General features: G+C 36.5%; 1 protein-coding gene across 1 annotated transcript in view; it reads right to left on the reverse strand.

Annotated features, from left to right (window-relative positions):
• Nucleotides 1-21,338, reverse strand: part of ITCH (itchy E3 ubiquitin protein ligase) — a 120,924-nt gene that overhangs the window by 47,119 nt on the left and 52,467 nt on the right. Inside the window, exons 4-8 of the mRNA XM_060119851.1 lie at nt 21,108-21,249; nt 17,682-17,806; nt 16,656-16,793; nt 10,705-10,750; nt 1,673-1,830 (exon numbers count right to left, since the gene is read on the reverse strand). Of these exons, the coding sequence (XP_059975834.1) occupies nt 1,673-1,830; nt 10,705-10,750; nt 16,656-16,793; nt 17,682-17,806; nt 21,108-21,249 (609 nt within the window). The remainder of the gene's footprint in view (nt 1-1,672; nt 1,831-10,704; nt 10,751-16,655; nt 16,794-17,681; nt 17,807-21,107; nt 21,250-21,338) is intronic.

Consider the following 21,338-nt stretch of genomic DNA (forward strand, 5'->3'; position numbering starts at 1 on the left):
AACTTAAATAAAAAGGTAGATGATAAATATAAAATTTAAGATATGGATATGCAGATGAAAATTACTTAAGTAAGATAAATAATGGGAAATAGCCAATGGTCCCACTTAATAGGCTTGTTTACAACTTTTTTTTTTTTTTTTTGCGATACTTGGGCCTCTCACCGTTGTGGCCTCTCCCGTCGTGGAGCACAGGCTCCGGACGCGCAGGCCCAGTGGCCATGGCTCATGGTCCCAGCTGCTCCGTGGCATGTGGGATCTTCCCGGACCGGGGCACGAACCCGTGTCCCCTGCATCGGCAGGCGGACTCTCAACCACTGCGCCACCAGGGAAGCCCATTGTTTACAACTTTTAAGGTTCCATTTACTCCATGTCTCATTATTAATTACAAGGCACATACAGATGCTGATTTCTTGATGCCACAGGAAATAACTTTTAGAACAGAAAAGTGTTGGTATCCCTGCATATAAGTTCATTTAGTAATTTTCCAGGTCCTTAAAACTGTCTTTCCTATGAACGCCTACAGATCCAAGACTAATTTTTGGCGTTACCTATAATATGGAAGATCTGACGGATAATAGCTATTTTTAAGAATATCACTGCGGGAATTCCCTGGCTGTCCAATGGTTAGGACTCCGTGCTTTCACTGCCAAGAGCCTGGGTTCGGTCCCTGCTTGGGGAACTAAGATGCTGCAAGCCTTGCAGTGTGGCCAAAAAAAAAAAAAAAAAAAGAATATTATTGCTTGAGTACATCACATCTTCAAGAAATACTTCTTGACAAAACAATTCCTGGAGGAAGTCACTAATATTATGACAAAGTAGTATATGATCTTAAAGACTGGGAATATACTATGAACACAATTATCTACAGAAAAAAAGGGGGAAGATATATATTTAAACACAATGTCATTTAATAAAATGATTTGTGGACAACCAATTTACTTTTCTAATATTATTTGGATTATTTTACATTTCCTATTCAAATACTAACAGAGGGAAGTAAAAAGAGATTAAAAGATTTGTACTGGCTAATCAGGAAAAATAAATATTCTAACTGTAAATGCTTATATTTTTACTATATGAAATGTTTACTTGTGTGATTTTTGCTTTAAAATCTGAATATCATTTAGCAGTGTTGGGTTATTTGCTATTTACTGATTGTCTTTTTAAAGGATATAATGAGATATATCCTTGACCAGATCCTTGACTCTATGAAATGCTTATGTCCACAGTTACAAACCCTGACAGAAAGTTGCAATCTTATCTGTATTGCCTCTACTTTTTATAGTACACATGTGATTTCCCTTTTTTTTTTTTAATTTTCGCTGCACTGTGCAGCTTACAGGATTCTCAGTTCCCTGAATCCGGGCCACGGCAGTGAAAGCCCAGAATCCTAACTACTAGGCCATCAGCGAACTCCCAGCACACACGATTTTCATTCTCAGTAGAGCACCTGCCTCAATAACTTCACACCTGGCAGAAAAACTTGGGGAACAGGTACATCTTGATTAACTACAGAAAAATCATTCTTGGCCAAAATCTTAAATGTAAAAATTCAGCTAGAAAACCAACCTAAAAGGGTCTCTTAACACTTACCTGAGGATCAATTCCCCAAAAGAATTTTATAATCATGGTACTGAGACCTACATCCCTAGTGTATGGCTAGAATACACACCTGGTCTACGTGGGGTAGGTGGAGGTGGTCGTGAAGGTCTTGGAGGCCTAGAAGGTTTAAAACCGCCATTTGAGAGTGATGGAGAATTGTTCCCATTGACCCTCCTATTTTCACCAGACCCTGCATCCCCAGGGTGGTCTGATCCATTTGTGTTCGCTCTGGGTAAGATGGCCGGGAACAGAAGGGAAAAAGAATGCTCTTTGAATTTAACAAAAAAAACAACAGGAAGACCAAAACTTAAAGTTTCAGGAGCTTGAGAAAACCTTCCTAATTTCTAGCCAGCCTTATCAAATACATAAACAGCTCTTATGGTAGTCTTACATATAGTGCCTCAGAGCCCATGTAGAAATATGTGAGGGGTTACTCAATGGCACAGAAGTACTTAGGGGACCAATCAGAACTATTAGGTGTGCTGGTTCAGATTTCAAATAACTCTTCAGAGGCCCTGTATAAGTACAAATGGAGTCAAATTCTCAAAATTCCAAATGCCTTAGAAAGGGCACTATTTTATCACAAGCACAGATAACTTAATCATCATTTTCTTGGTTTCCACTGGCTCTTAATATTATTTAGGTATGGGGCAAAGCTGACTGTTCCACAACAGGAGAAAGAAGTACACTTATTTCCCAGGAATAGGTGCTCTCTCCCCATCCCAGCAAATGGTATACAAAATGTTAAAGGTAAGTGATCTAGAAGAGAGGTGCCCACAGACCTTTTTAAAGGAACTATCATTTCTTCAAAGCAATGACATCAATTGGAGAGAAAGGGGGAAGAACACTAACAGGAGTGTCAGATACAAAGTTACTGTCAGTTAAACACAGGTGATTCCTTTTCCCAGGGGAGTCTAGTCATTGACTAGAAATAGAAAGCAAAGCATGAGTTAGTAAGTTTGGAGATGCTAGTCATTGACTAGAAATAGCAAAGCATGAGTTAGCTAGTTTGGAGATGCCTCGGCTAAAGCCCTGATATCTACTACCTGGTAACTGGAAACCACTACTCAGTATTAATCCATACTCCTGGACCTCACAACAAGCCTGAATAAAATCTGATAGATTGAAGAAACTAAAATAGAGGCAGTACCATTAAATCATTTTCATACTATGTTTCCCAGAAGTCAAAGTGTGGCATTTGGACCAGAAGCAAGCACAATACACAGGAGCTTGTTAGAAATGCACAATCTTGGACTCCACTCCCAACCCACTATATCAGAAATAGCATTTTAACAAGATCTCCAGATGATGTGTGTGAACAGCAGGGCATGACAAATACTGCTTTGCGGGGTTCCTCAAATGCTTATTCTGAATAAATGGAAAAGCTCAGTAACAGGCAGTCAGCACCTGGTTAGTGCCGACCACCTGCAAGAAGACCAAGCAACCCCAGAATATGAAGGGAATGCAGCAAAAGTCAGCTTTGACACTGCTCCCCTTCCCCTAGGTGAAGAGTCATATACCCCACTTTGAGTCATAGAACTCTGAGACTCTGCGTATTTCCTCTCTATACTATTTTAAGAGGTGATTAATTAGCTTGAAAAAAAGATTCCTGATGCTTTTAAAAAGACAAACAACTGGTAGAATGGACCAAAAATGGGAAATTGAGGTTTCGAGCTCCAACTCTGCTATTGACAAGTTATATGACCAAAGAAAAGTTATTTAATCTCTCTGTACCTCAAAAGTGCATTTACCTGGATTAAATGATTCCTTAAAACCTTCCCAGCTATAATGTTCAACTAAATTACACTTCCACTGCTGGCCACGTTTTAGGGATATGTGAGGGAAGGGGAACATTCAGGGCATGAGGTAAATCTGCTATGACAAACAGAAGTACAGCAGAAACTGGATTCCAAAAATCTTATGCTCTGTTGTTGAAGATTAACGTTTTGGAGATTTTTTTTTTTTTTGCGGTACACGGGCCTCTCACTGTTGTGGCCTCTCCCGTTGCAGAGCACAGGCTCCGGACGCGCAGGCCCAGCAACCATGGCTCATGGGCCCAGCCGCTCTGCGGCATGTGGGATCTTCCCAGACCGGGGCAAGAACCCGCGTTCCCTGCATCGACAGGCAGACTCTCAACCACTGCACCACCAGGGAAGCCCCATTTTGGAGATTTTAACATCCATGCTGCTCACCCTTCTAGTATTTTGGCCTCAATTTCTCAACATAATTATCCGACAAGCTGTGTACTATGATTCCTTAAATTTTCTTTATACTTAGTTAGAATCGCTCCTCCTCCTAGACCTTAAACGCTGAAATTCCTACAACCTTCTATTCCTTCTACTTGCCTCCTACTGTATCTTTTATTCAGTCTCATCATGACTTTAAATCCCCTCTCTATCTTCACAGTCCATCAGTTCTCTTCAAGTCTCAGCTGGGCTCTATGATAGGCTACTTTCCCAAGTACCTTAATTCACTATTGCCCAATACTCGCCACCCCCAAGCAATCTTTTCACTACAACTAGTCCTTCATTTACTTTTCCGACTACTGTTCTCTGGGGTCAACAAGTAACGCTGAAGAATGTTCCAGATGAGAAATTACATGTGTATTACTAGAGTAAATAAACCAGGTAAAGTACCAAATTAAAGGGGCAGATAGTTCTACAAAAGGTCCTAACAAATCTTGTGCTGGGCCCGGTAAGGAAAGTTCTAAGGTTCTCATTTCCAATGACTCATAAGACAAAAATTCTTTTTTTTGTGCTAAGTGAGTACTTTTTTCCTGTTTAAAAAAACAAAAACAGGGACTTCCCTGGTGATCCAGTGGTTAAGAATCTGTCTTGCAATGCAGGGGACACTGGTTCGATCCCTGGTAGGGGAACTAAGATTCCCACATGGAGCAGGGCAACCAAGCCCACGTGCCACAACTAGAGAGAAGCCGATGCACTGCAATGAAGAGCCCAGGCGCTGCAACAAAAGATCCTGCGCGCCGCAACTAAGACCTGATGCAGCCAAAAAATAAGTATTAAAAGACAAAAATAAATAAAAACAAAAAAAAACCAACCAAACAAAAACAAATCAAAGCTCAAGTCTCCCAGAAGCTGAAGAATTAGAAATGACAGGTGACTATGACAACCTACACCACAGGTTCAATGAGATTAGTGTGGTGGTGTTAAAATTAACAGTAATAAAAAGTTTAACAGTAATTTAGAAGGACAAAGAGCTTTTGCTAGGTCCTATACAGTTACACAGACCCAAGCAAAACATAGAAAATGTTAATATTGTGCTTCTCTAGTCTATATCTTCTTTTTTCTAAGGTGGCAGAATCCTTTAGTGTACTTTTTTTTAAACATCTTTATTGGAATTGCTTTACAATGGTGTGTTAGTTTCTGCTTTATAACAAAGTGAATCAGCTATACATATATCCCCATATCTCTTCTCTCTTGCGTCTCCCTCCTTCCCACCCTCCCTATCCCACCCCTCTAGGTGGTCACAAAGCACCGAGCTGATCCCTGTGCTATTCAGCTGCTTCCCACTAGCTATCGGTTTTATATTTGGTAGTGTATATATGTACATGCCACTCTCTCACTTTGTCCCAGCTTACCCTTCCCCCTCCCCGTGTCCTCAAGTCCATTCTATAGTGTCTATATCTTTCTATTCTGACAAACTTCACTTTCCTAAAGCCTGATCACTTCAAAAAGACTGAGGCAACATGGACTTCAGTTCACATTATTCAACTTCAACTGGGCTATCCATACTGCCTGTAAATCAATCATTTTCTACATCTCTAATCTACTCCTGGCCACGTTCCCATTGCTCATTGAAAACTTTTCCCATCTCCTCAAATACCTAATCCCAATTTGTAAATGACCCTGACTCCACCTCTTCCCTAAAATGATGATTATCAGCTATCCTTTTTTCTCTATTTTAAAATTTCTCTGTGCCACCATTATCTTCATCTGTTTGCTTCCCACCTCTGGGGAAAAGAAAATCTATCTTCACTTCTTCAAGGCTAATTTGTCTTGTGGGTCTTTGATTTTAGGACACAAATAATATGCTCTAGGACTTTTCACCATCATTTAACACCTTTCTTCTCTCTTCCATCATCTTCCTTCTAGACTGTTCCTCTCAGTCACAAGTATAATTAAAACACTTCCTCAATCTTAATTACTCTTCTAGCTATCCTCTCATTCTCCTTTCCTTCACTGTAATTCTTGGTATTTATACAATTAATGTATTTAGTGCATTTTAAATTTTAAGAGGTTTTCAAAATAAAAACTAATTTCTAATTATAAAATAAAAATTACTTTCAATCGTACATTCTAGAGATTATTACCATTAAGAGATAATCTCTTGTCCGTCCTTTTGCATTGGCTATGACTGATCATACCATGTATGTCATCATACAATGTTTCATATCCTGGGTGAGTTTTTCTTTCTTTATTATTCATTATATACTGGGCATTTCACCCAAATTATCTGAAAACACTTCTAATGACTGTAGAATACTCTATCCTATGGACATACCATAATCTAATCTTTTTTAGGGAAGGGAGTGACATTTTCTATTTCCTTCAGGTAGACTGCCAGAATAGAATAGCTAGGTCAAAGTAGGCAAATATTTTAAACTGAAATATTGACTGCTAATTTAAAAAAATATATATTTTTTAAAATTAATTAATTTATTTTTGGCTGCGTTGGGTCTTCGTTTCTGTGCGACGGCTTTCTCTAGTTGTGGCGAGCGGGGGCCACTCTTCATCGCGGTGCGTGGGCCTCTCACTATTGCGGCCTCTCTTGTTGCAGAGCACAGGTTGCGGAGCACAGGCTCCAGACGTGCAGGCTCAGTAGCTGTGGCTCACGGGCCCAGTTGCTCCGCGGCATGTGGGATCTTCCCAGACCAGGGCTCGAACCCGTGTCCCCTGCACTGGCAGGCAGATTCTCAACCACTGCACCCAAGAAAAAAATATTTTTAAAGGTAATAATTGATCTGTTCTCCACCAGATAGATATGAAAATGCCCATTTCACCATAAAGTATTTATATAGTTTTAACATTTTAATATATTAACCCATTGCTCCTTCCTCCCTCCCTCCCTCCCTCCCTCCAGCCCGCCCTTCCTTTCTGGCTGCGTTGGGTCTTCATTGCTGTGCGTGGGCTTTCTCTAGTTGCGGTGAGCGGGGGCTACTCTTCGCTGCAGTGTGCGGGCTTCTCAATGCAGTGACTTCTCTTGTTGCAAAGCATGGGCTCTAGGCATGTGGGCTTTAGTAATTGTGGCACGCAGGCTCAGTAGTTGTGGCTCGTAGGCTCTAGAGCACAGGCTCAGTAGTTGTGGCGCACAGGCTTAGATGCTCCGTGGCATGTTGGATCTTCCTGGACCAGGGCTTGACCCTGTGTCCACTGCGTTGGCATGCGGATTCGTAACCACTGCGCCACCAGGGAAGCCCCCATTTATATACTTTTAAATCTTTGCCAATTTGGTAAATAAAAACATGAATGTTCAACAGTATTTCATTTATAGTCCATCGGAGTTTCCTCTTCCGTGCACTGTATATGTCTGTCTTTTGTTTTTTCTATTATAAAGGAATCATTTTTCCTCATTATTTGTGAGAGCTTTTTACAATCCAAAGGTACTAATTTCATATTGGTTAAATAGTGGTCATTTGCTTCTATATGTTGGAACACACAAGAGTTCTATATTTCTATATAATTAAATGTATTCAGAGATATTTTCTTCTAAAGGTTTTATAATTTCATTTTTAAAAATCAATTTAAAAAACCTAGAATCTACCTTCATTTGGGGATGAGCTGAAGTTCTAACCTGATTTTTCTTTTTCCATACAGCCAGTTTTCCCTGGCTTGATTAGGCTAAGATCTCATTCTCTCCTGCAGTATTTGATAATGTTAAATACACCATCTTTTAAAAACATTTTTCTCTTAATTTCTGTGACACTGCTTTTCTAATCTTGTACTCCCCACTTCTAACCATTCCTTCTTTGGTTTGTCCTCTTCCTCCACTTTACTAAATATAGGTCCCTATGGTTCTGTTCTCGTCTTACTTTTCATTCTCCACAAATTTTCGCCTAGGGTCTCAAATTCCATGATTTCAAAGATCATCTTTTAAAATAATTCTAAATCAGAAACTCGAATCTTTGTCTCATTCTCATCCCCTGGTACCAAGTTATCAGCTAAATGCAGGAGATCTAGAATAACTCTCCAATGCTAAAGCCACTCTTCCTCCTATGTTCTAGTTCTGTGGGTGACTCTGCTATCCTCTCAGGCAATTTGACTTTTCTTCTCTCCTGTGCCTATTGATACTCAATGCCTAAGTCCCACTGATTTCACTGGCACGTTTTCTCTCTACTCTTCTACCACCACTGCTCCAGTTCCAACCCTCATTATCTCTCAGTGGATTACTGTAATAAGTTGCCACATAGGTCTTCCCACCTTCACCACCACCATACAATCCAAACTACACACGACTGTCAAATAATTGTTCTTATGGTGTTTTGATCATACCAATGCTCTGTTCAACTATTTTAAAAGACATTCCTCTCCAGAGAAAAAGATTCTAGAAGCCTATACTTGCAAACCAAAATCTCCATCTGGCTCCAACCTCTGCAGTACTAAAAATAACATTTATTGGTAAAAAAAAGCATTCCACTTTAGGCAACAGTAAAACACTCAGGCTCTAAAGGTTCAACTGTGCCACTTACACTATTAACTCAGGCAAGTTTCTTTCCCTTTCTGAGCCTCAGTTTTCTCATAACCTGTAAAAATGATACCTACCTCATAAAAATATTTAAGGATTAACTGAAATAACAGGAAACATGTTCATCATACTGCCTGACACATAGTAAGAGGCAATAAATACTGATTGATTCTACTTTCAAATTCAGTACCTGCCATTTCCCACTTTCAATTACTCTATTTTCAGCCAAATACTGAGGCTAAAGATTTCCAATAAAACCCCTGTGTTCTTCCCCACCTCCATGACTGTTTTTCTTCTTTCCACCTAGAACTCCTTCATCCAATTCCCTCAAGACATGCATATCCAAATTATAACTATGCTTAATGGTCTTAGGTCAAATGCCATTTCTTCCATGAAGTTTTTACATATTTTATAGACTGTTTCACATTTTAAAAATCATGTATCATTTTCTAATAAATACAAGTAAAAGCAGTTCAAAAAAGAAACAGGATTCAAGCCAGCTCTGAAGTAAAAGAGGATGAGATTAAGATCGAGTGACATTTCTGGCAAGCTGTGCAAGCCTAGATTTTCAAGAAATAGACTTTGTTACATAACTGAAAGATTTCCCATAATAGTTTGTTGAAATCTAAGAAATACCTGTATGTCTCCCGAATAGTGGTTCTCAAAGTGTAGGACCTAGTCTATCAGTATCACCTGGAAACTTGTTAGAAATGCAAATCTTGGGCCCCATCCTAGATGTAAAAATTTGGGAAGAGGACACAAGGCTTGGCAATCTGTGACTGGGCAATCTGTTGTTGAACAAGTCTTCCAGGTGATTCTAATGTACTCTGAAGCTTGAGAAACATGGTGATACTAAAATAGCACTGGTGGTTAACTTTAGTTCCTTTAATGAGTGATTGTGGAGCTAAAACCTGAGATGAATTTTGAAAACCAATATGGAAACCTGTATACTGTACAGAATTGTCAGTGTGAACTTATCACCATCATTATATGTGAAAAGCAATTAGCTACGAATTAAGTGCTACTATGGCTTTGTTTTCTGCTTCAGTCTTACAAACCCCTGCTTATCTCACCATACATATGTACCTGATCGAAACATGGAGAACCAAGATGCTAATATAATAAGGTCACAATATACAAATCAAAGATTAACAGTCAAGAAGGCACATCCAAAAACAAAATCTTGAATGCCAGGCACCAATCATCTTGGTAATTCATAAAAGTGACAGAAGACAACACTGAGAAATATACAACATCCAGACATGCTATGGGGGAAAGGAGACCAACAGGACTACACTGATGATATAGGCAGTGCTTGAATTACAGTAAAAGAACCTAAAGCTGTTTAGTAAGCTTCTTAAATGACTGGGGGGAGGGGGAGGTTTTGCCTTGTTCACATGCCTTGTAGTTATGAAGTCTGCAAACAAAAGCAAGGGATTCACCACCATGACTGTTGTGTAGCAACATTTAAACAGCATTTGACAGTTTACAAAATGTTTTTCAAACCCATCATCTCAGAGGTATGCTCTCTGGAAAAGGCTAATGCAAAGGAGTTCATGCTTAACACAAAAGACATGCTCAAAGATTAGTCGGGCAGTCTCATAAACCTAGAAGACATTGTTCCTCAGATTATTTGTGAACAACGATTCACTTGGGAAAATGTAAAGCATTGATTAAATAAATGGCATGAAGCCAGGGCTCTAGCAATGCCTTTTCAAGAAACTTAACAGCTGTCGAGAGTAGTTTCATAAAGTATTATAAGAAAGATTTTGCAAAAAAGAAATGAGACTGGCAAAACAGAACCTTTCAATGCACTATAAAATTCTACCACATTCTCACTTATTAATGCAAAAGTATGGGTTTATTAGGCAAAAGAGAAGGTATTTGACCAAAGAAATCTGAAGTATTAAAACATCTTTATGGGGGAAATTTCATGACTTCAAAAAAACTATGAAACATAAAAATAAAAAGAAACACAAGAGGCATAAGTTGTCTTCCAGTCTACAGATAGTTATTAATTTTAAAAACCTTTTCTATTGCTTTTTAATCCCAGTGAGAAAAATCATAGCCCAGCTTTCTTAGAAAAGAAAATAGCCCAATGATGACCCTGGGATTCTGAACTTCCCTACCTTTGGAAAAGTGCCAACATATTCACTTTCTATAAGCTGAACAAGTATTAGCGTTTGGGTATCTCTGGCCTAGTCTAGAGAACTGCAGTCATATAAGCTTAGGGTCTTGCATTTTCCATAAATATTTCCCTTCTTACCTTAAGCCCTGAAATTTTTGATACTCATTTATTTTTATATCAATCTGAATTTAAAAGTTTTGACTAAAACGAAACTTACTCGTTCTCCCTTGTTTCTTTCTGCATTCTGTGGTATGTAATAAGTGAACTCTTACCTTGTTTCATCCTTGGGTCTGGAGCCATCATCATTCTGTGAAGCACCTTTAACAACAATAAAAGTTGTACAGAAAACGAGTTTCAGAAAGTGGTTTGCACCTTTTTCTTAAACATGCTATGTAAACAAAACCTTTCACCAAATCTTTCTAGTAAAGAAGATACTGGAACAGAGTTAAAGTCCAACATGATATTTAAAAGGAAAATATGATAAATGTTCTTGTGATTGAGAAGTTTTATAAAAATTTTGTGCAAATGATTATTATGTGTAAGAGATGTTAATTAGTCAAGGTATGTTACTCATATGCTGCTTCTGCCTTGTTTGAAATGTCACGCTTGATTCTAATTCAAATGTATTTTAGTCATCTTCTAGGGAGGAGTCAACTACCTCTCCAAAAAAGTGCTGACTACCAGCAGGACGATGATAAAACAGATTCTGAAAATAGAAAAATCAGTAAAATCTTTCTTATGCAAAGGTCTTGAAAATAGCTTCAAGAACAGGAAAGGCACAAATGGATCTCAAAGTGGCCAAAATGAATGCCACAACATTCACACTTCCTTCAAATTTTATTCATGAGAAATATCCTTAGGATTCAGTAAGGGACTGTGTATTATACAAGTGATAGAAGGAGGCTACTAGAGGTAGGCGCACGGATTGCAGCAAAAACAGTATATAGAGAAGTTTAAAAAACTATGAAATGCAAAAAGAACTCAAGTTTAACAGTCTAGGTCCATTTAGCTAAAGAATAATAGTCCCTAAATACAGTCTCTAGTTTCAAACAGTGAAATCACTATATTACTCCAAAGCATAATTAATGAATTAATTCATTAAAAAGATGCTGAGTCACCACTATACTACTACTATATCATACTCAGCAAGGTTGGCAAATGTCTTATCTAGAAATGTTACATTTAAAAAAAATGGTACAGGTAGATAGATAAAATGTGGTATACCTATGCAATGGAAAACTATTCAATAATAAAAAGGAACAAACTACTGAAACATGCTATGTCACTGATAAACCTGAAAAGACATTATGCTAAGTGAAACAAGCCTGACACAAAGACTACATATTGTTATGATTCCATTTACATAAAATGTCCAGAAAAGATGAATTTTTAGAGACAGAAAATAGATTAGTGGTTGCTCTAGGCTAGAGGTCAAAATGGGATTTCCTGTGAATAAGCAGGAGGGATCTTACTAGCAAATGAAAATGTTCTAAATCTGATTTACAGTAAATGATTAGATCACTCCATTAAATTACTAAAAATCATTAAATTACTAAAAATCATTAAATTAACACACTTGAAATAGGTAAATTTTATGAAATATAAAATACATGCCAATAAAGCTGTTAAAAATGGTTTTAAAAAACACGGTACAATGAAATACATTTTGGCTGAAAACAGTATGCTTCAATTTTATAAGAATTATTTTTATATGGAATATATTTTCCTAAAATAGCTGATAAATGACATAAATGAAAGCAGAAAACCAAAACAAAATATCATAAGTTATTAAAATCAGTCAATCAGTATTCCACTTTTTTCAAAAAATAAGAAGACAATTTGAAATAATCCATTTAACTCTACCAATAATTGCTACTTCTAAACTTTATCATTTACTACAGTGAAGCATAGTACATATTTAATGACATAGACTGAGGCCAGACTGCCTGGGTCTGTATTCTAGGTTCAACATGTACTAACTTTGTGAGACCTTAGAGAAATACGATTGATTTTCCTGTGCCTTTTACCTCGTGTATAAAATGGGAACAATAATGATGCCTACCTTCACAGAACAGTTGTGAAAATTAAACATTTAGAACAGTGCCCGGCACATATAAGCACGCTATAAACATTAACTATTATTGTTTCCTGACACTTACATTTCAAAGTTCGAACAAGGGTTATTTTTGTTCAATCTTTGATTTCACTTCAACACAGAATAAAGCCATAACTATGAAATTGATGACATAAATTATTTAGATCTAATCTTGTGCTTTCAACAATAGTTAAAAAATATAAATCTGGGCTTCCCTGGTGGCGCAGTGGTTAAGAGTCCGCCTGCCGATGCAGGGGACACAGGTTCGTGCCTCGGTCCGGGAAGATCCCACATGCCACAGAGCGGCTGGGCCCGTGAGCCATCGCCGCTGGGCCTGCGTGTCCGGAGCCTGTGCTCCGCGATGGGAGAGGCCACAACTGTGAGAGGCCCACGTACCGCAAAAAAAAAAAAAAAAAAAAAAAAAAGGATAAGCTGTGGTATATTCACCCAATGGATTATTATACAGCCATGAAAATAAGTGAATTACAGACAAAAAATGGATAAATCTTAAAAGGCAACACTGATATTTTCATAGAGTGCAAAATGACACATGCATATGTGAAAAAAATTTTAAAGCAAGGAAATGATAAATTCAAAGTTCAGAATAGTGATTATCTCTAGGGAAAAGACAAGGATCGATATAGGGAGGAGAACACGGGTGGATGCAATGATATTGTTCATATTCTAATTCTTAAGATCAAACCCGGGTCCCTGGCAGTGAGAGCACCAAGTCCTATCCACTGGACCACCAGGGAATTCCCAATACTTCCATTTTTAAAATAGCACTAATAAAGATTAAAAAAAGTATGTGTGTAAAGGAAGTTTTGCTGGCTTTTTTGTGACGTTAGTTAATATTCTGAGCAAACATTTAAAATAATCAATCAAATGTAAGTCAAATTTTAAAAAATACCATTACAGCAAAATTTCTCTCTATAAAATAATTAGTTGGTACCCAGACCCAGCGGAGGTATAGTAATTTCAAATAATATTTGGTATAGCAAAAAACTTCATCTAGTTTCTTAGAATTTATTTTACCGAAAAGAAACATTATAGATATAATCACACATGAAAATGACTATTTATCCTAAAATCAAAAGAAACCACAAAAACTATAGTTTAATGAGAAAGACTGGGAAAGAATGAGATAAAACCAAAACAAAATGGAACATACACAATAAGAACCGGAGGTCACATATGCCAACAACTATCCCCAAATTAATTTTAAATACATTTCCAGAGCATCCATGGTAAAGAATAAAGATCTTTACAAGAATATGTTCCTATTTTATTATCATAAATTTAAAAGTAAAATAGACTTTTATTTCTCTTTAGGAAAACTACTGCCTTTCATGATGATACTTTTCAGTGTTTCTTGTTGAATGCCATATTTGGGAAGACAGGTGTTGAACTAACAATCAACCACCACCACCCACCCAAGAAATCAAAATACATGAATGGGAAGTTCTTGCAGAAATGAACAACTACCTACTCTCAATTTGTTAGGTTAATTTAGATCTGAGAGCTATAATAAGTCTACCTAACTAGCAAATTAAACAAAGGCTTCTTCTTACCAAAGACTCATAAAAGCAGATTAACTCTGTACTTAAGAAAAGGAAAACATCAAGACAAATTATGTAACTACTTCCTAAACAGAAAAATAAGGAAGAGTATCAAAGAAAATGTTACAAATGACACTCTCAGTTGGGATATTAAATGGGTTACTTGAGTGAAGACAGTGGTAGGGGAGGTAGAATGGGAACATAAAGCTCTCTGGTTTTTAAATAAAGCTTGAAGTGGGAAGAACAAACAAACATAGTGAGTAAAATCTGTTTCACCTGAAAAAGGGTTTACTTATATAACTGCCATTTTTAGAAAATTTATCCACCAAAAAGAATGAAAATTTTATCTACCAAAAAAAAGAAAATTTTAACTATCAAAAGAGATAATGCTATCTTATTAGAAAAATCTTCGCAGTATATCTAAATATATAACAAGCTATTATTTGGTGACTTTTAATACCAAAATTCAGACAGATCTTTTTATAAGCATTATTTTTAAATTAACCAAAAATATTAAAGTCTAAAATCCCATGAGTTCTTCCACAAAAACGTTTTTGTTTTTTAATTAATTTTTTATTGGAGTATAGTTGATTTAAAATGTTGTATTAGTTTTTGCTGTACAGCAAAGCCACAAAAACTTGACTGAACACACAGAGGGGGGAAAAAACACTAAAACTCTGTAACATTAGAAAAATATTAGAATACAAAAGAAACCAACCAATGCTCAGATGACAGAAATTCAATTTTAGTGCTAAACTCTAATTTTCATTTCTGGCTTATAGTTAAAGTTACAGAAATGGAATCAATCAAAAAACAATACAAGTGAAGTTCCCACCACAGATGCTTGTGGACTTAATTGGGTTTTCTTTGCTTACTTATAACAGCTCATGATTTGATTTAAAGTTCTTAAGTTTTTAAGTGTGAAACGGAAAGTGTATTGGAAAGAAAAGGAAACCAACAAATATTTGTGTTTCAATCTTGACTCTGCATCACACTTGTTGGTGTGATACGGGACATACTATTTAAACTCTCAGAGCCTCACTTTCTTTTATATGCAAAATGTCTTACAAAATTGTGATGGTTAAATGAATATATATGTAAACACACCAACACAGTGCCTGGCACATGGTAAACATTACACAAATGGCAGCTACTGTATGTGGCAACTCTAGCCCTAAAATCCACTGTGACTTCCCAGTTAAAACCTCTCTTTACTTCAGAGAATGAGATTAAATTCTGTCAATTATTTTCCTACTTGAGTCAAAAACTGGTTACACAGAAATGTCCACTTCTGTAGGAAACAAACAGTAAAGTCATAAGTATAATATGCAGTTTAGAGTCTACTCTGAAATATGAAGGCTGACATGCTTTACTTTTGTTAATTATTAAATATTCTGCATTAGTAGCAGTTTCAATTTGTAGGGAAAAAATCTTAGGAAGCTATAAATACTGAGGTTTTAGAGCAGTTTAACAATGTAACTTAACTTTTATTACCTTCCGGAATTCCAATTTATAGAAAAATGTAACTATTACAGAGTTCCTGTGAATAACAGTCAATTAAGATGAACAGGTCAACTCTGAAGCAGTATAACCAATTCAGAAGTGTCTTTCCACCCTCATTAACCCCAAAGAACCAAACTGGAAGAAACACCAAGACTATCTTAAAGGTTCTGCTATTAAAAAGGGTCATGAGTTAGAAAGGAAGTAGGAAGTCTTCCAAAGTAGGAAGAGAAGTACAGCAGCACCTGACAACTGCAAAATGTTTCATAAGGCAGTTTCTAAGTAAACAAAAAGATCTCTGTCAGACTAATCAAGGAGACCATTAATATGCGCTTTGTCTTGGGGCTTCTACAATCTGTGTTTCAAGTGAAAATACACTTATTAGCACATTAATAAGGGTTGGAAATATCTAAAGAGAATTCACTGAGAAGTGGTTTTAATTAAGCATGCTAGCTGTGCAGGCACTAACTCAGGTGCTATCCAACTTTTTAATTACAGCTCATATTTATTTCCTTTAACAAACACTACTAAATCATAAACTGTAAAATATATCAGCATACATATAAAGAATTGGTTCTGTCATTATTATAACTCAAAGACATCTCAATAAATGTAGCCTACAAAAATGGAAGAGGAATGGCAAATGGATTCCAGCTTGTTACTGGCTTGTCTGGTACAGTACTAAGAAGGATTCTGAGTCAAATTTAAACTCAATCAGACTGCTACAGAGAGTAAACTATGTCTGCCATTAGCACTGGAGAAGGTGTAGCATCAAATGTGCCATACTAACTGCCACTGTTGGCCTACAGAACGGATGCTTTATAAATCAATTCATCACTCATAGGGCCAACTGTGATGTAGCTTTTACTTGGCTAGCTTTTCAACTTATAGAAAAATGTTTTCCTCATAGAAACAATGCACTAAAAGTTTAAAATGAAAAATGCCTCTTTTTAAAAAGGAAATAAAATAATTTCTTTAATGTGGAAAAGAACAGCAATAATTACAACACACTACAGTGGCTAATGTAAGAAGAATCATTAAAGACCCTATATAAGAAGTGATTACTTACTTTCTGAACATGTAGTTTCACCATTAGCAACAACTTCAGACTCTAGCTGCAGCCCATCAAGACAAACTGACAAATCTCCTATTGTCTCTGTTGGTTCTTTGTCACCTACAAGCTGTAAAGTCACAACTACTTCCTCAACTGGAAGAGAATAAAATTACAGAAAATGGTCACTTCTTTTCCTTTAAGTCTTAACTGCTGAAAACAAAACTGTCAGAAAAACTTTACATTTATGTGTACACAATTTGTTTTAATACACTTCACCCAAGGTTTCAGGCCTTTTGACGCCAAAAACATTTTTAAAATAGAACAAAATTTCCTAATGGTTAATATCCACAATGTAAGATACTAAATAGCTTAAATCATCTCACTTATTATATTCATTCTCTTTTACAAAATGAGCCAGCAGGACAACTAAGACTACTCAGCAATATATGCCTGACTTATATTGACTGAAAACAATTTAAGAATGAATTTTCATCTTGTAAATCCTAAATGAGAAATAAAATTCTTAGATGTTTTAGATACTCAAGGGATTAAATGTTTTAAAATCATGATATATTAATTAAAATAAGCATGTTTCAAGTTTTTATGTATCTATAATATATATAGATATCTAAAGATAGAGATATACACGTATAAATAAAACTACAACCATCTAAAATGAGGAAGTTTTTAAAATAAGCATTTGAAAAGGAAATGTCAAAATATTAACCAAAATATTAATTTGTCTCTCTGTAGTGAGATTACATTTTTCCTTCAGCTCTGCTCTATATTTTTTGTTTTGAGTATATAGCCTTCAATAAATACCTATTTACTAAATAAATATTTAAAATATCAGATCCAAAATGAATGGCCAAACCACAGTTACTCAGAATGCATTAAACAGTTCAAGATTCATCTCCCTATTAATATCATAACCAAGTAAACCTAAAAACAAATAGTGAACATAGTTTCTCCACATTGGGCATCTGAATTTCTTGCAGAAAAACAAAAGGTGAGCATATTCTATTGTTTTTACATACATACGTTTCATATTGTTTGACTTTAATGTTTCATAGATATCTAATGCAGCAGTTCCCAACAAAACATCAGATTTCAGTGTCTGGTGACTCCACACACGAAAATGTAATTTACTCACAGGGGTGACGATACTACAGGTGAAAAAAAAGGTGAAAAAAAATTTCCTTAAATATCACAAGACTGTAAATAAATTATAATTAAAATCTTCTCACTGCACACATTACAGTTTACTGTACAACCAATACTGCCTATGGTCATCTTCACTTGTCACTGAACTATAGGGGCACTTTCATGCATGTGTATCATCAACAAAAGTAAAAGTGCTCACCATGCTACAAACTGTTGAAAAATCAGTTTTACTTTCGTAGTACAAAAAAGTGAATTTATAAATTAAATCCTTATTTTACGTCAGGTAGTATGCTGAGCTTAGGATTATTTCGTTTAATCTTCACAGCAACCCTGAGATGAGAATTACCACTCCCATCTTCAGATATAGAAGCTGATATTCAGAGAGGTTAAGCAAATTGCCCAAGATCACACAGCCAGACTGTAATGGCAGTCTGTAATCTGAACAAAAATTTGTCATTAAAATTTACATTAAGAAGTTTCTCGGTCAGCTACTTAAATGATTTGAGGATTATATTACCCCAAGTTTCACACTGTTAGAGGCAAAGTGTCTGGGACAACTGTCAAATAAAGACTCTTCCAGACCTTGCTAAATGCCAATACAGAATAGAAATCTGAATTTGCAATAAACTGTATAAAAACTATTTCAATTAGAAAAACAGGAACACTAAATAACCTACCATAGTCCTATGGTTCAAGGTTATAAGACAAATTCTAGAATTTGTTCCCTGACCAGGGACTGAACCCATGCCCCCTGCAGTGGAAGTGCAGAGTCCTAACCACGGGACCGCCAGGAAATTCCCAGTGACAGGTATTTTAAACAAAGAAACTTTCACCTTATCACTGCCTTTTCTTTTTTGTACAATGTATTCACTCTCTTTCAAAACTTTCAGATGTTACTTTCATATGTAATATGTTACTATATTAAGAATACATTTCTCGGGGCTTCCCTGGTGGCGCAGTGGTTAAGAATCTGCCTGCCAATGCAGGCGACACGGGTTCAATCCCTGGTCCAGGAAGATCGCACATGCCGTGGAGCAACTAAGCCTGTGCGCCACAACTACTGAGCTTGCACTCTAGAGCCCACAAGCTACAACTACTGAAGCCCGTGTGCCACAACTACTGAAGCCCGCACGCCTAGAGCTCGTGCTCTGCAATAAGAGAAGCCACCGCAATGAGAAGCCTGCGCACCACGAAGAAGAGTAACCCCCACTCACTGCAACTAGAGAAAAGCCCTCGCACAGCAACGAAGACCCAACGCATCCAAAAATATAAACAAACAAACAAACAAACAAATAAATATTTTTTAAAAGGAGCACATTTCTCTGTTAGTCATTTGGGAAATCATAATGGGGATGGAATAAAAGAGTTAATACATTTAATTTTACTTTGAGAGACAATAAAGTATACCATCAAAGATGGTATACTCTTAATTATTTCAATTCAAATCTTTTTTTTTTTTTTGCGGTACGCGGGCCTCTCACTGTTGTGGCCTCTCCCGTTGCAGAGCACAGGCTCCGGATGCACAGGCTCAGCGGCCATGGCTCACAGGCCCAGCCGCTCCGCGGCACGTGGGATCTTCCCGGACCAGGGCACGAACCCATATCCCCTGCATCGGCAGGCGGACTACTCTCAACCACTGCGCCACCAGGGAAGCCCTCGATTCAAATCTTGAGAGAAGTCTGGAAAGCCTGCTACCCAACAATGGAAGCTGTGTTAAAATTGCAGGCCAATCTGCTGCAACTTAAAAATTCAGAAGATCTTGAGCTACGTTCCCCCGAACATCTGGGCTTAAGAATAGCACTACCATATAGGGCTACAAGGAGTTTCTTTCTTCTTAACTTTTAAACCAGTAAGGAGTTCATGTCGTTATCAGCTCAAGAGCCCTAAAGTACATTTATTGTGAGCACAGATAGTTGGTACAAAGTAGATGAGTATTCAGTCTATTATTCTGAACATCTCCAGTCGCTATTGGAGGCTGTGGCCTTTTGAAGATTTGTTTTTTTAAAAAATGTTACTCACATATTGTTTAATTTAGATCAAATCTCTAATGGGGCACTAATTAAAAATGAAGTCTAAGAAACGATGTTGAAATAAATACAGATGAGAAACATTAGAATGATACTTCTGCAAATAGGTTTCAAGATGACCTTCAGTAAATTCTTAAGTTTCATTCATTTGCTCAAAATCATAAAGTACATCAAGATGCCCTACAACTTCAAAAATCCATGTTAAAGAATAATATAGGTATAGCTAATTTGTTTTGTCATTTATTAGGAATAAATATTGTCCACATAAGCACGTATCATGTGAAGAGAAGAGCTTATCATTTCAAATGTCTCACCTCACCATTTAGAAATAAAACTTTTTTTAGTTACAGGTTTGTTTCTCTAAGAGAAAAAATGCAAGAATTCCAGATGTTAGGTAATGAAAGCAATTTGTCTATATATTTGATGAGATAACAACTGGTTATATTTTGAACTACACTTTAATATACAAACCATATACACTATATTATTTAAAAATCCATTTGTTGATAAATCATACATTTGCTTCCATTTTAGTAGAAAAATTAAAATTAACCTATAATTCTCTTCAACCTGTAATTCCCTTCCTACCAACATCTGGGGCTTTGTCAATAAGTGTTGAAATTGAGCTACATCCTACTTCTATGAATTCAAATGACAGATTAAAAACACAAACATACAGACATATGCACAGGGATGTATATTGCAACACTGTCTAACAGCACATCAGAAACCAACCGATCAACAGAGAACTAGTAAAATTATTCATAGTCCATCCATATTAAAGAATATTATGTAGCTATATAAGGGATATTAGACCCGTACGTACTCAGTGAAAAAGGATGTTATGTATGTTAAGTATAAAATGTATAGCATAATTTTTTAAAGGAAAAAAAACCCTGTGTAGGTTCTATGTGGGCACTGTAATTTTAAAAAACACAAACTATTTTTAAAAATTAAATTAAAAAAATAAAGTGAGCTACTCATAGCCCTCTATTTCAAACCTAAATTAAGGAAAGCGCTGCTAATCTTTCTAGGCCCGTGACCCTGGGATCTCCCAGCTACTTTTCAGTGGCAACAATGCAATAAAAAGGAGAGACTGGGAAAACAAATAACTAAAGAGAAAGGAGACTAGAAGGAGGAGTCCTAAGAACAGGGAAAAAGAGGGGGAAAAAAAAAAGAGAGGAGGAACAAAGAAAAAAGTGAGAAACTTTCTTAAAGCTGCATTTCTGCTCACCTACTAAACAAAATATACCATAGAAAATACTTTCAAACCTACACTGTAAGAGGTTGCTTCCATTTGGGACTGTTCGTATTGTTGCATTTTTCTGTCTTCTTTGACTGTCCATCTACTGTGACTTCCACATAAGGACTTGGCCCAAACCAATTCTTTTTATTTTCTTTAAGTTTTGCTGAAATGACTAAGTAAAATAAAAGAGAAAATATTTCAATATTCAAGATGTTAGTTCATCCTTCAAATAGATTTAATTTCATAAAGGTTAAACACAGC

This window comes from Mesoplodon densirostris, chromosome 16, assembly GCF_025265405.1.
Source record: "Mesoplodon densirostris isolate mMesDen1 chromosome 16, mMesDen1 primary haplotype, whole genome shotgun sequence".
Lineage (NCBI taxonomy): Eukaryota > Metazoa > Chordata > Mammalia > Artiodactyla > Ziphiidae > Mesoplodon > Mesoplodon densirostris.